Raw genomic sequence first — 12,223 nt, 5'->3', positions numbered from 1 at the left:
GCCACTCATTCTGTCACAATTTTATTCAAAAGTCTGTTAGTTCACACAGTTTAAATAAGTAAGGCTTTAGGACCACAATTTACAGTGACCTCCTCTTATATCTGATAACGGGGTTATTAGGTGTGTGTATCATTGTTGTATAATTTATAGTCGGAAAATAGTCATTGATGAGATCAAATTCATACAAACGAAGCAAAGTAGACCAAATAGTCTTAATTTGAACATATGCAAAGTTTTCTCCAATGCAGCGATGACGGCCTAGAGGGAAAGCCATAAAATGCAGTTAGAATTTTTTGTTATTAAATCCCCTTTGACAACCAGTTAACTTTAAAAGTTTTATGCAGACAGTAGTTGCCCCTTTCTAAACAATCCAAGGCTCTGATGTTGGACATACCCCATTCCATAACTTCACTTAAGTCTTATTTTTCTAAGCTGTTACTACGTTAAACAGATGTGTAAGTGGAACGAAATTGTGTTGTTCTGTCCCCACTAAAAAGCTTTAATTTATATACTAGCAAAGAAGTGTTTGCAACACTGAGAAATGAGATCAACTCTAACTGCACTGTGGCAATAATTTCAAGGTGACTCTACAGATTTTTACTCTGCCTAAAACTGACCTTGTAATACCAGGTTTTACCTTGACTTGAAAAGATTTGAGTCAAACATCACACATGCTAACCTAAAGATGTGTTTCGATTACTGCTCTGAGCGATACATACAGCTATGACTAATGCAAAACTATTAACTTAATTGTTTTAACAGCACTTCCACAGAAAGAAAACTTTCAGGCAGAAACAGAAAGATGCTTCAGTGTGGAGAGGTGCTGTACGAGATAACTGGTATGAGCCACCTCAGCACCCCTCAGTCAGGAAGGTGCTGCATTCTCTTACTCACCAGCGCCAAATGGAATGTACGCAAATTTCTCTCCAGCTGCTGGGTTATCTTGGAGGTATCGGTCAGGCTTGAAGTCTAGAGCATCATTCCAGGAGTCTCTGAGTCTGTGGTTAACAGTAGGAGATACACAGACCTGATGGCCAGGGGGAATACTGTATCCAGCAACGGTCTACAAGAGAAGAGACAAGACCCTACACGTCACAAAATGGCTCCATTTTTCTTTTAAAAGTGCTGCCTGAAGAGTTGCATCATGAGGCTTAAATTTCAAAAGAGATTTTGGCTAAGTGCATTTAAAATTAATGCAGCCTAACTCTCTCTTACTTGTACAGGTCACAATGTTCAAGTAGTTGCAGGAACCTTTCAGCTGCTTTAATAAGACTGGCAATTCTACAGGAGGTCTTAAAAAAATTAATAAACTTAAAATTTATTGAAAGTCTTTGTCATTGGAGGGGCATAATTTAAAAAAATTACTTATCTGACTTGGTATCTTATTTGTACAAGCACCAAGTTTTCTTTCTGATTTCCTAGCTTGTATTAAGTGCATGCCAAATTTTTCCATGATAGCTATTAAAAATACTTGGCAAACAAGAAATAGCTTTAAATTGTGGCACCAGACTAAACTCAAGTAAGACTGGATAGCTACAAGAAAGAGTCAGTTTTGCTGCATGTGGCTGTTCCTAGATTCCCTCAGAGCCTGCCCTTCTCCAGACCAAAAAAAACCCTGTTCCCTCAGCCTTTCACCACAACCCCCTACAATCTTTGTGGCCATCTGCTTGCTTCACTCCATCAACATCTTGCTTTCTGGGGGCTGGAGTGGTCTGAAACTAGCCACAATTCCAGATGAAGGTAACAAATACCAAGTTCAAGGTACTAATTCCTTTCATCAAACAAATCTGGCTATGCTACCACTGCCAGAACCACAGGTGACCATCGGCTTCCCTCCCTGCCAGCAAACACTGCTCACTTGTGTTTCCTTCTGCCAACTGAGATACCTCTGATCTGGCCTCTGCTGCTGCAGTAAAGTGAGCTCCAAAAAGTGTCCTCACCTGGGGAGTTCTGGCCATTCTCATCATGGTCATTATAGGAGGTCTGAGCCTTAAAGTTTCTTTTAGACAGCGATCCAGCAAACTGAGATCCTTGAGCTGAAAATATAGAGAAAATTATATATTGCAATATAGCCAAGTTTATTCAACACAAAATGCTGTTTTATACCATTTAAAAAAAAATCTTTAAAAAAATTTAAAAAATACTAAGCAGCTTGTATTTACATGTACTTTATAAGCTACATTTCTTTTTTTCTATTTGATTCAATCAAGAAGGAAAAAAAATCTCTGACCAGTGGAATCAAATACAACTAGTTTCTTACTGATCTGTCTCCTGAGTGTTTTCTGTTGCCTAATTAAAGAACAAGGTCACGTAGCATCACTTTCCTTAGTGGGAATATGAGGATCTTCCTCCTCTACAGAACTATCATTTCTTAAATAGACATAGAAACTGTAATTTCCTTTATGAACACTAATGAAAAAAACAGTATCAAGCTGAAAATTTACTTGGACAGGAAGAGAGGAGGAGATATACTGGCAAACAATATCGCAGAATGACTGTGCCAGTTATTATTCTATCACAAAGCATATGGCTCTATTTCATGTTTGTTGATTTTTTAACTTTGTTGTTTAAATACCCAGCAGAAATAATGTACAAACCTGGTCGTAACTTAAGGGTGGCAAGTCATCCCCACAAACTGCTTTCTGTTCTGCATAGCACCGTTCCTGTATGGATTTGTCTCTGGCGAGGAAGAAGCCAAGCCAGGCACTGGTGGTGGAGGATGTGTGCTGCCCTGCCAGCAGCAGCCCAATCAGCATTCCAGCAATCTCATCATCGGTCAGCGGGCGGCCGTCCCTACATCAGAGGGAGTTATGTTAGAGCCTCACTTGGTCACACTTCCAGTTACAATAGCATTTACAATTTCTTCTAATGTACTTCTGTCTCCTGCTACTCTTTGGTTGCCTACCCTAAATGGAGAGCCAAAAGATCCAGGGGCAGGGAGAAGGGAGAAAAGAGGGAGACTCTTAGGAGCCGTAAAGAAAATCATTCCCCAACAGACAGCAAAGAGAAAGGAAGTAAAGTCAGCAACCTCAGAACCACTGATGAAAATCTCAGAAATCTGAATAACGATTGACAAGTTTTAAAGCTGTTTTTAAGAACCCAGCTAGGACCAATTGCTGGTAACAAAACCAATTCAGAACAAGAGGGAGTATTTCTTGGGTTTTGGTAGATAGTTTTAACTGAAGAGCTCAAAGCTAAAGTAAAATACCTATAAATGGCAAGTCTCCAAACCCTTGGCTTACTTGTATGAAGCATCAAGTAGAGTTTGGAGCATGTCGTCCTCCTTTTCCTCAGACTTCCGACGTTTCTGGATAACCTTGTAGAAAATATTCTTGATTTCTTTGTGTGCTCGATCTCGACGTCTGTGATTCAAAACACTTCTGTTAGCAACTTAATACATAAAATGCACATGAGGATTTATTGGGATGTCTAGAATAGCTTAAAAACAAGAAATGGTGGGGGACAATTCAAACAACAAATGATGTTTAGACAAAATGCTGAAGTTGCTTTATCTGTTATTCCTGGTACCTGAAGCTTGGCAGAGGTAGCCAACCTGGCAGAAGCCAGGCAGCATGAGTAAAACCCCCATCCAGGTCGGCATACAGCTGAGCCACCTTCTCATTCAGCAAGCTTCTGATTTCTTTCCCATGTAAGCAATGACTTGCTGTCAAAATGATAAGTTCTGAAAGGGCTTCAAACAGGTCTGAGGAGAGATTTGAAAAACATTACTGAAGATGCATCTCAGTTGAGATGTTATGTTTTACAGGTCATTCTTCATTTTTATTTTGTAGAAGAAAAAAATAAGTAACTGTACACAGATTAATAATTTAAAATAGAGTTTTAGATTGTTTGACTAGGAGAATGAAGAATTTTCTATGTGTCTATGAAGTGTCTCTTCAAAAAACTTTTTAATTAGATCACTGATTTCAACACCTTTTTTCTAAGGTATTTCTTTCTAGAAATTTTTCTAGCAGAGGTAGTAATCCTTCCAAAGCAAGCTGTGCATCACGAGCACAATCCTTTATAAATATAAGTGAAGTCATACAAAAATTTAAACCTGAAATCCAAAACCATGGGAAAGCAGTTAGTCTTGCTGCTCATTGAATTATTTTTATATACTAGTACTCAGATACTGAAATATCAAATTATATATTACCATGTTATTAACTATATGACATATAAATTATATCCTTTCAATATATTTCAATATATTAATATATAAATTTAATGTATTTAAATATAAATACATAGGCTTAAATAAATATTTCTGACACTGTTATGCAGCTGGGGGCTTGTGACAATGGTGATGGTGTATGTCTAGGAAGCTAGTTGGGAATGGGGGGAAATAAAAAAAGAATTTCACTTAGATCACTAACCTAACCATATCAGCTTCAGGAATGCAGTTTTTCAGTGTAGAAGGTCCCTGAGCTTAAGATCTCCAGCACTGGCTCTGGGGAGTCAGAGCAGCACCTTTTCCTAAGGACTAGGAAGTGATATCATGCAAAACAAGCACAACAGGTGCGCTGTCTGTGAGCTGACTAAGAAAGCAAAACTGAAACAGTTCTTCATTCCTTTCAGTAATTTTCTGAGCAGCTTTATTCTCCAATAGCCTTGTATTTGATTTTAAAAAAACTTGTATTATGTTTCTTCTTATGTTCAGTACACTTTTACCTATGTAATTTTTAATTTCTTTAATATTGCAGTGCATAATTTACAAGAAACATATTGCATTGACCTTAATTCCTTCCCAGAAAATAGGAGGAAAAATGCATCTGATATTGCTTACTTTTCTCTCCACTGTCTCCCCATGCTCTGAAATACTCCTTCGTTTCTTTTTCAATCACAGATACATGCTGTTTAAACTGGGCAATGTTTAGCCCAGTTTTGAGCATCTTCTTCTGTTCCAAAAATATCTAAAGGAACAAAGACAGAAAAGCAATCAGTACAAGGATCATCATATTAATGTAATTAAAATGTATTAGCATTTGTACTATAAGAACATTCAGAAATAAAAAGGGATTATGATTAGGACTGCAAGGTACAGCAGATATTCAAATTTAAGTAATAGGTAATATTTTGGTTTTCACCTTCTTTGTTTTTCAAGCAACAGTTTAGAAATGTCCAAGTAAAATAACAGCTCAAAGGAGCTGTGGTTCTCTCTTTTGCAGTACCAAAACAAAAAATTATTTTAGTATCTTCATTAAGCTTTATCCCTGAAGACACAAGACGCATTCAAGGTTGAAATATGAAACACCCTTTAGATATATAATCACAAACCTAATCAGCCCTGTCCTTGCCAAGTCCGGATTCAGCCTGTGTTGTTATGTGGCCTCCTTGCTTTCTCTCCCCCTCCTGTCTTCTCTCAGGCAGTCATACCTTACCCCTGGACTAGAGATGACCCTTTCTTTTACAAAGCCCTTTGATCACTGCCCAAGAAGTCAGACACAGAAGCAGGGGGCAAGCTGGTTCCTAGGAAAACAGTGAGCTTCACACCCTTCTCACCTTTTCCTCTTTTTCTTTGTATAGACTCATAGCTAATAAACCTAGTGGTGAAAAGCCCTTTCTTAGATGAGAACCATTAAATGAACTGACAGGACATCGACTCAGAAAATCATCAATTTGATTTTTAAGCCCGAATTATGAATGAGGCATCTGTCCTACAGATCTGCACTGTGTCATGAGTAATACACCAAAAACTGCTTTTCCACCAAGGACTCTGCATGTACTATAAAGTATTCACAGAACAAAAGGCATAAAAAGAAAGGTTACTTCCTAGAAACTTCTGTTTTGAGAATGCAGTGGGGACCCCAGCAGTCTCTCAGAGGGTACACATGCCACAGAGCAAAGAGACAAGCACATTTTCCCTTGCAACATGCTAGCCAATCTCCAGCTTGATGGAGACAGGAATAACACAGGAGTGAACACATCCTCTGCCATTTCAGCTCCTCTTGGGAAACTACCTACAGAAGCTTGGAGGGAGGAGACAAAGAGTGAACACGAGTCAATATATACATCAATGAGTCATACATATATATAGACTATGCATATTAATAATTACCAGAATCACTGGTAAATAAGCACCTTACTCATTTTAAAGAGTAAGGGGTGGTTCTTCTAAACATGTGACCGAAAGTCACTGTCAGAATGAAGAGGTACTTAAAAGCTTAAGCAGAGAGAAGGGAGTCTCAAAAGAAAGTTTGGGATGATCCATCAACTGTAGAATGCCAATGAAATTTTCCATGGCTCTCTAAATGCCTTCCCATTAGATGTCTGAAATGAAATGGTGGTGGTAACACTGTGCAAAAAAACAGCTCACCTCTGGCAGAAGGCATTCTAGCCACAACTGAGCATACCTACCTTCACAGAGGGAAACTAGAGATAATCAGTGTATGTCAATAGCAAAGTCCCTGCAACTCCCTGTTGTAGGAAGAAAAGTAATCTTTGTGGGAGAAAAACTGCAATTTTTTTTGTGGAAAAAAGGCAATTTTCTTAGGAACCTGAATCTGCAGAGAAAATAAGGAAAAGGTCCTTCTGGTATCAAAGATATAAATTAAATAGACATATCCACAGACACCCAAGGCTTACTAAGTAACATGGCAAGATTATTCTCTTGACTGGACTCAAACACATTTTAGGGGGAAAAAAAACCCCCGTAGGGTAACTCTACGAAAAGACCTCATTTCAGAAAAAGAAAAAAAAAAAGCCGTCTATGGTAGACTTTTGAGGTAGAAGGCTTTAATCATCCCTATATGCCTGAGGTACACAGTTGTAAAAATTGTCCATTTCCAAGGAGCTTACTGAAAGTTCTATAAAACTCCTGACAGATGAGATTAGATCCCATCGAAGAACTAGCCCTTGAATGAAGACATTCAAATCTATCCACAAACTGCAGAGTGTGAAAGCAGAAGTCAAAACAGCTGTAACAAGTGGGCAAACTTTCACAGAATTAAGGACAAACCATCACCTTTCAGTTTCAAGCAGACATCCTGTGACAGTCAGAATCCAAAGAAGAAGCACAACTCAGTGAAAATCTGACCAACTTAGCAGTCTATATCTGATTCACAGACACTTTTTCTGGAACTATTATGAACCAGAGAAGAACATGAAAGATGTATTGCAGAGAATCATGCACCCTCTACACTCCAGCAGCTGCAAAAGGGATTCAAAACTCCATCCCTGACTTCTCGAGAAAGACCTCCTACTTTTGGAACTGGTAGAAACAAGTCTGTTAGAATGGCCCCATTTGTGGAAGAGTTCTCATAGGACACAAGAAACGATCTCCTACTTGCTGTCCAGGCTGCAGTCCTGCTACTTTCATTCTCAAAGGGAGGAGCTATGCAAATCCATGAAGGGCAAAGGAACCCACCACCCAAACAACCAGTCCTTATCCCAAACTTTTTAACACTGCTTATCCACAATTTAATACATCCTTACAAAGCAGGAGACAACCAAGTTCTCCCTTACTTATTTACAAAGTAGCAAGATGTATATGAGATTCCCAAAAGAATGGGATAAGAACAACATACATACTTTGTGGATCATGGCAAAATGCAGGTGTGGAGGCAAAGTGAGTAATGATTACTGCTCCTAAGCCACATAATTAATAGGGTAACAATCACCCAAGTAGGTAAGGAAAAATGAAGAGGCATGCTAAGGAGGAAAAGAATTGATGGTCACAGAAACTATTACCAGTCAAATAACTGGCATTTATATACACATAATCAGGCCAAACCTAAAAATCAAAAAATATCACAGTGGTGTTTCTGGCACCAAACTACTCTGCTGTACAACAGGCTGCTGATGTCAACATGCACTGAGCAGAGTCCCGGTGGAGCAAGTCTCTCCACAGTCCCTTCTGCAGTTGGGAGTCTGACAGAACAGCTCACACTCACAAACAAGAAAGCCACCAACGCTTAGCTCAGACACAATGGTACATGACACAGCTTCTGTGCTTCCCATGCAGACTGTATTCTGCAAACACATACAGAATGATTTTTGCCTGAGCAAGACAAACATTGTGGTACAAACTATTAAATTATTACTTCTGCGTCTAGATTTGTCATGGCATTGAATGAAAAGTTATCACTCTTAAAAGCTGTCTCAGAAAAAAACCCTGGAGTTCCCTGGAAAGGAAAAGTCATCTGCAGTCAGTGGTGGCTGCAAGGGAAAGAAAAAGTGACTCACTTACTAGTTTTTCCTCTATGATTAGATGATTTCAAGAACAAAATATAACACCTAGACTGAACAGTGGCCAGGTGGTAAAGAAAGCAACCTGACCATGCTCAGTCTTGATTATCCAAATGAGACTATTTACCTACTGCAATATGCCAGAATTGCATATGAACACACAACCCCATCACACAGAGCCAAGAGCTCAGGGCTGCCTACTCAGAAGTCAAATTACACTATGTTTCCATTCATCTTATCTTTAAAATACATACCGCATTAGGCACATCATAAGCAACTCCTTTTCCAAAAACTGGGGTAGTTAACCGAGAGTATACATCCTCTGCATTCAAATCTTCATTTTTACTGTTGAACAGTAGAGCAGCAGCATCACTACCCAGTAAGTATGTGAACGTCTTGCCAACCATAGTGAAACTGAACACAGGTCCATACTTAGAGACAAAAACAAATTTTAAAAAAATTATTTTAAATAAGAAGAACATAAATCATTAAATCCCTATCTCTATGTACAGTCTTCCATAATAAATTACTTTCTCTCCTAAGAAGTGAATCCACAGATCCACAGATTTAATAAAGATATAAATATTTTAAACCACATTTAAATTCTGTGCTCAATATACTTACTAGTGATATCTAATGTTATAACGAACATATGTGATCTTGCACATTTTAAAACCATTTAAAAAACATAAATAAAAGATCAGCGACACTACAAAAACTAGCAGGGAGATGACAGCACATACTGCCTCTGGTAATCTACAAACACTGTCTCAAAAAAATCTGGATTTGGAGTTATGCATAGGTAATTAAATGCAAATAAGGTTTTAAAATTTAAAAGTCATCTCCAGCAAATCTTCATGCAGAATCTAATTAAATTGGAATTAAGGCTCTACTCAGGTAATTTCTTTTTGGTTGTTATAGTATAAAAACTACTAAGGTTTACCAGCCCTTTTAACATTGGCAAGGCCTTAAAATTCATCAAGTTGCCTCAGAGGTGGTCAGCTACATTCCAGTCTGGTCACAGATTAGTAAAGAATGTGATTAAAAGATATGAATTAAGGCAGAAAATAATGTCATTAAAATGGCTTTTTAATTAATTTGTGATCCAGCTATGAGTATTACCCAAATATACAAACATATTTTTTACATGTGAATCACAAGAGAGAGCTCAGAAAACACTACTTCTCTAACAACAATGTACATAAAGAGATCTGAAGATACCAGAGCCTACTGTGCACACTCTGTTCTATATTCAAGGTGGTGAGAATGAACTGATTTTAAACAGGCTCCAGAGAGAGAACTTGACAGATACACAAAAATATTTTAGCATATGCTCAGCCAGTCATGCGAGAAAACATACTTTGTCATAAGCATTTTCCAAAAATTCAATGGGACTTTTTCCAAATGCGATTGCATGTCCAAGGAAAGGGATGCCTGATGAAATAAAAGGTGGGTATTTCTGAGGAGGAAAGAGAAAAATAATTATTGAATTTTCTTCAGAGAGTATTGCAGAATCATGGAATAATAGAATATTCTGAGTTGGAAGGGACCCACAAGGATCGAAGTCCAACTCCTGGCCCTACACAGAACAGCCCCAAGAGTCACCATGTGCCTGAGAGCATTGTCCAAATGCTTCTGGAACTGTGGCAGGCTTGGTGCTCTGACCCCTTCCCTGGCATGTCCCAGTGCCCAGAAGTAATAAAATAATGTCTATTTATATAAAAACTAACCGCAGAGGACGTTTTATACATGTTTGTTTAAACTCTTTTGTGAAAAGGTCAACACTGGACAACTGATTATTTTTTCAAATTGAGCCGCATTTGAAAGCAGCAAGGATTAAAATAAAGTGAATACGATTAAGATTCTTGTATGCTGCCTCTGAAAGATACTGCAATTGAAAAGAAGGCACTCACAAAACAGTGCTGACAATTGGTTAAACAGCGTCCCAAAAGCACACAGCTTCAGGTTAGGAATGGGTTTCGCAGATAAATGGGCGCCTTCTTTTAAGCTCCATCGATAAAACAGCATCGGGAACGGCCTTTGCCTCTGAGCGCCTCCGCCTCCCGCGGTACCAACCAGCGGGGCCGAGGGTGAAGCCACAGCCACTCCTGCCAGAAACCGCCCTGGGGCTGCTGCTGGAAACGCTCCTCGCCTTCCTGAGCCGGTTCCCACACACCTGGATTCCAAGACCCCTTCCCCTGCGCTCCCAAGAAGGGCAGTCCCGAGGTGAGCGCCTCTCTCCTCCCCGGCCCGCACCCTAAAGGGACAGCGCCCGGCTCCCCCGCCCCGCTCCGCGGCGCTGCCCCGCAGGGACCACCCTTCGTGGGAGAGCGGCGGAGCCCGCCGGGTCCCCTGCCCGGCCCATCGCCTCTCCCTGGCCCCACCGCCCCCGGCCCTTACCTTCTGGTCGGCTCCAAGGTGGCGCCGGTACCCCAGCTGGAACAGGTACCCGAGGCTGAGCGCGAAGGCGGAGGCTGCCAGCACCAGGGAAAGGGGATTGCCGACGGCCACCCGCTCCAGCAGGGACCGCCGACCTCCATCAGGCTCAGCATCTCCTCGGCCACCCGCGCCATCCGCCGGGACTCCGCTGGGCTCGGCTCGGTGCCGCGGGGCAGGCCAGGGCGGAGCGGGGCGGGGCGGCCCCGCCCCGGCGCTGGGCTGATCCGAGCCCGGGTGGCGATTCCCGGCGCTGGGCTGATCTCTGCCCATGTGACGATTCCCGGCGCCGGAGCCAACCCGCGGCGCGCCGCGCGGGTGACGGCATCGCCCGGGCTGCGCCGGGCGCCATTGGGCGGGGCGGGCGGGGGCCGGGCGCGGAATGGGGGCGGCCCCGCGCCCAGCGGCGCCAAAGCGGTGTGCCGAGGGGATGTGTGACCTCCGACACCCGGGAGAACGCGTTCCTACGGCGGTGTGCCCGCGCTCCAGGCGAGCGTCACCGCCGGCATCCCCCCTGACAGCCCAGAGCGCTGGTTCGTAAGGCAGCACAGCACGCGGAGGAGGAGGACAGGTCGTTTGTGTTTAATCGTAGATGCCCCAAATCTTTAATGTCAGAAAATCCGGGTACTGCTTCTGAAATAAGAGTTGCCACTAAGATCTAAGAGTTTAAGATCAAATAGTGCACAGAGTGCATTTGGAAACAGAGAGAGCTCGTCGCTGCCGAGGTCAGGTCTGGTTGTCCGTATACAATTTTCTTCATTCAAAAGGAATGTATCTTAATACATTTCCAGAAAAATCTGTTATAGAGAGGTCTTTTAAAGGCAGAGTTTGTTCATCCAGTGAGTCCAGTCAGTTTCTACTTAAAAAAAAAACTCCTTTACATTTGTAAATCTGGGAATATTGGCAGGAAGCTGGGTTCATTATAATGTACGAGACATTTCAACAGGCTATAGTTGCGAAGTTTACTTGTAATGCTTTTAAATAATTTTTTTTGCAAAGTTCAGAAACCTAAATTTTAGTTTTGTCAACTGGAAAAGGTGCACAGGCAAAAACATAAACGTATTGTTACTGACTGAACACTCTTTAATTTCTTAAAGTGTGTAATCTCCTTTGGTAAACCCTGAATCAAGGTCTCATGTGTGCTGAGTTTTACTAGCTGTGGGAGGTAGCAGAGAATGCTTGTGAATGCTGAGATGGGTGTGGAATCAGTTAAGTACCTTCAAACTCTTCATATCAGCCACGGGATCTAGAACAGTTCTCAATTTGTTGCTTGCAAGATCTGAAGTTTCAACACTTTCTGATGCAAACAGAAATTCATCAGTGCTGTAGTTGTGAAAGAGTTATTAATATTTACAATTCCTTCAGGAGACATGACAGATGTCACTGGTTGTCACTGACATTCTGTACTGCTGGTTTATGAAGTAAGGATGTTTCTGGTGGCAACAGTGTCAGTCTACTCTTCCAAGGAACAGGATTTCCAGATTAATTACCTGTATTTTAATGCAATGTTTTTATTTCATTATTGTGTAATTGTTCCACCTGCGACTCCTAGAACGCTTCCATCAACGCTGCCTCCGTACAATCCTAAACATCCACTGGT

General features: G+C 41.1%; 1 protein-coding gene across 2 annotated transcripts; it reads right to left on the bottom strand.

Moving 5' to 3' along the window:
• Window positions 1–8: 8 nt before the first annotated feature.
• LOC103766282 (lanosterol 14-alpha demethylase) lies at window positions 9–10,803 on the bottom strand. Of its 2 annotated transcripts, XM_018075306.2 has the most exons (10): window positions 10,588–10,803; window positions 9,548–9,646; window positions 8,442–8,618; window positions 4,787–4,913; window positions 3,529–3,703; window positions 3,243–3,362; window positions 2,598–2,793; window positions 1,941–2,036; window positions 895–1,063; window positions 9–258 (listed from the first exon to the last, which is right to left on the bottom strand). In XM_018075306.2, exons 3-10 carry the CDS (start codon window positions 8,592–8,594, stop codon window positions 80–82), a joined length of 1,215 nt encoding a protein of 404 aa, XP_017930795.1. In that variant the 5' UTR covers window positions 8,595–8,618; window positions 9,548–9,646; window positions 10,588–10,803; the 3' UTR covers window positions 9–79. The 2 variants fall into 2 exon arrangements, with proteins under 2 accessions (XP_017930795.1, XP_017930796.1); XM_018075307.2 differs by lacking the exon at window positions 9,548–9,646 and having other exon boundaries at window positions 10,588–10,696.
• Window positions 10,804–12,223: the final 1,420 nt, after the last annotated feature.

This window comes from Manacus vitellinus, unplaced genomic scaffold, assembly GCF_001715985.3.
Source record: "Manacus vitellinus isolate BGI_N305 unplaced genomic scaffold, ASM171598v3 scaffold_3_pilon, whole genome shotgun sequence".
Lineage (NCBI taxonomy): Eukaryota > Metazoa > Chordata > Aves > Passeriformes > Pipridae > Manacus > Manacus vitellinus.
Note: the sequence above shows the minus strand (reverse complement) of the source record. Positions and strands in the feature narration are given on the sequence as shown.

What these genes read in the sequence shown, in the direction of transcription:
- LOC103766282 (XM_018075306.2), bottom strand. Translation starts at nt 8,594, where the DNA reads ATGGTTGGCAAGACGTTCACATACTTACTGGGTAGTGATGCTGCTGCT. An exon ending in CTACCTCTGCCAAGCTTCAG is followed by an intron (nt 3,363 to 3,528) that starts GTACCAGGAATA and finishes TTTGAATCACAG; the next exon opens with ACGTCGAGATCGAGCACACA. An exon ending in GTACATTCCATTTGGCGCTG is followed by an intron (nt 259 to 894) that starts GTGAGTAAGAGA and finishes CTTTCCCTCTAG; the next exon opens with GCCGTCATCGCTGCATTGGA.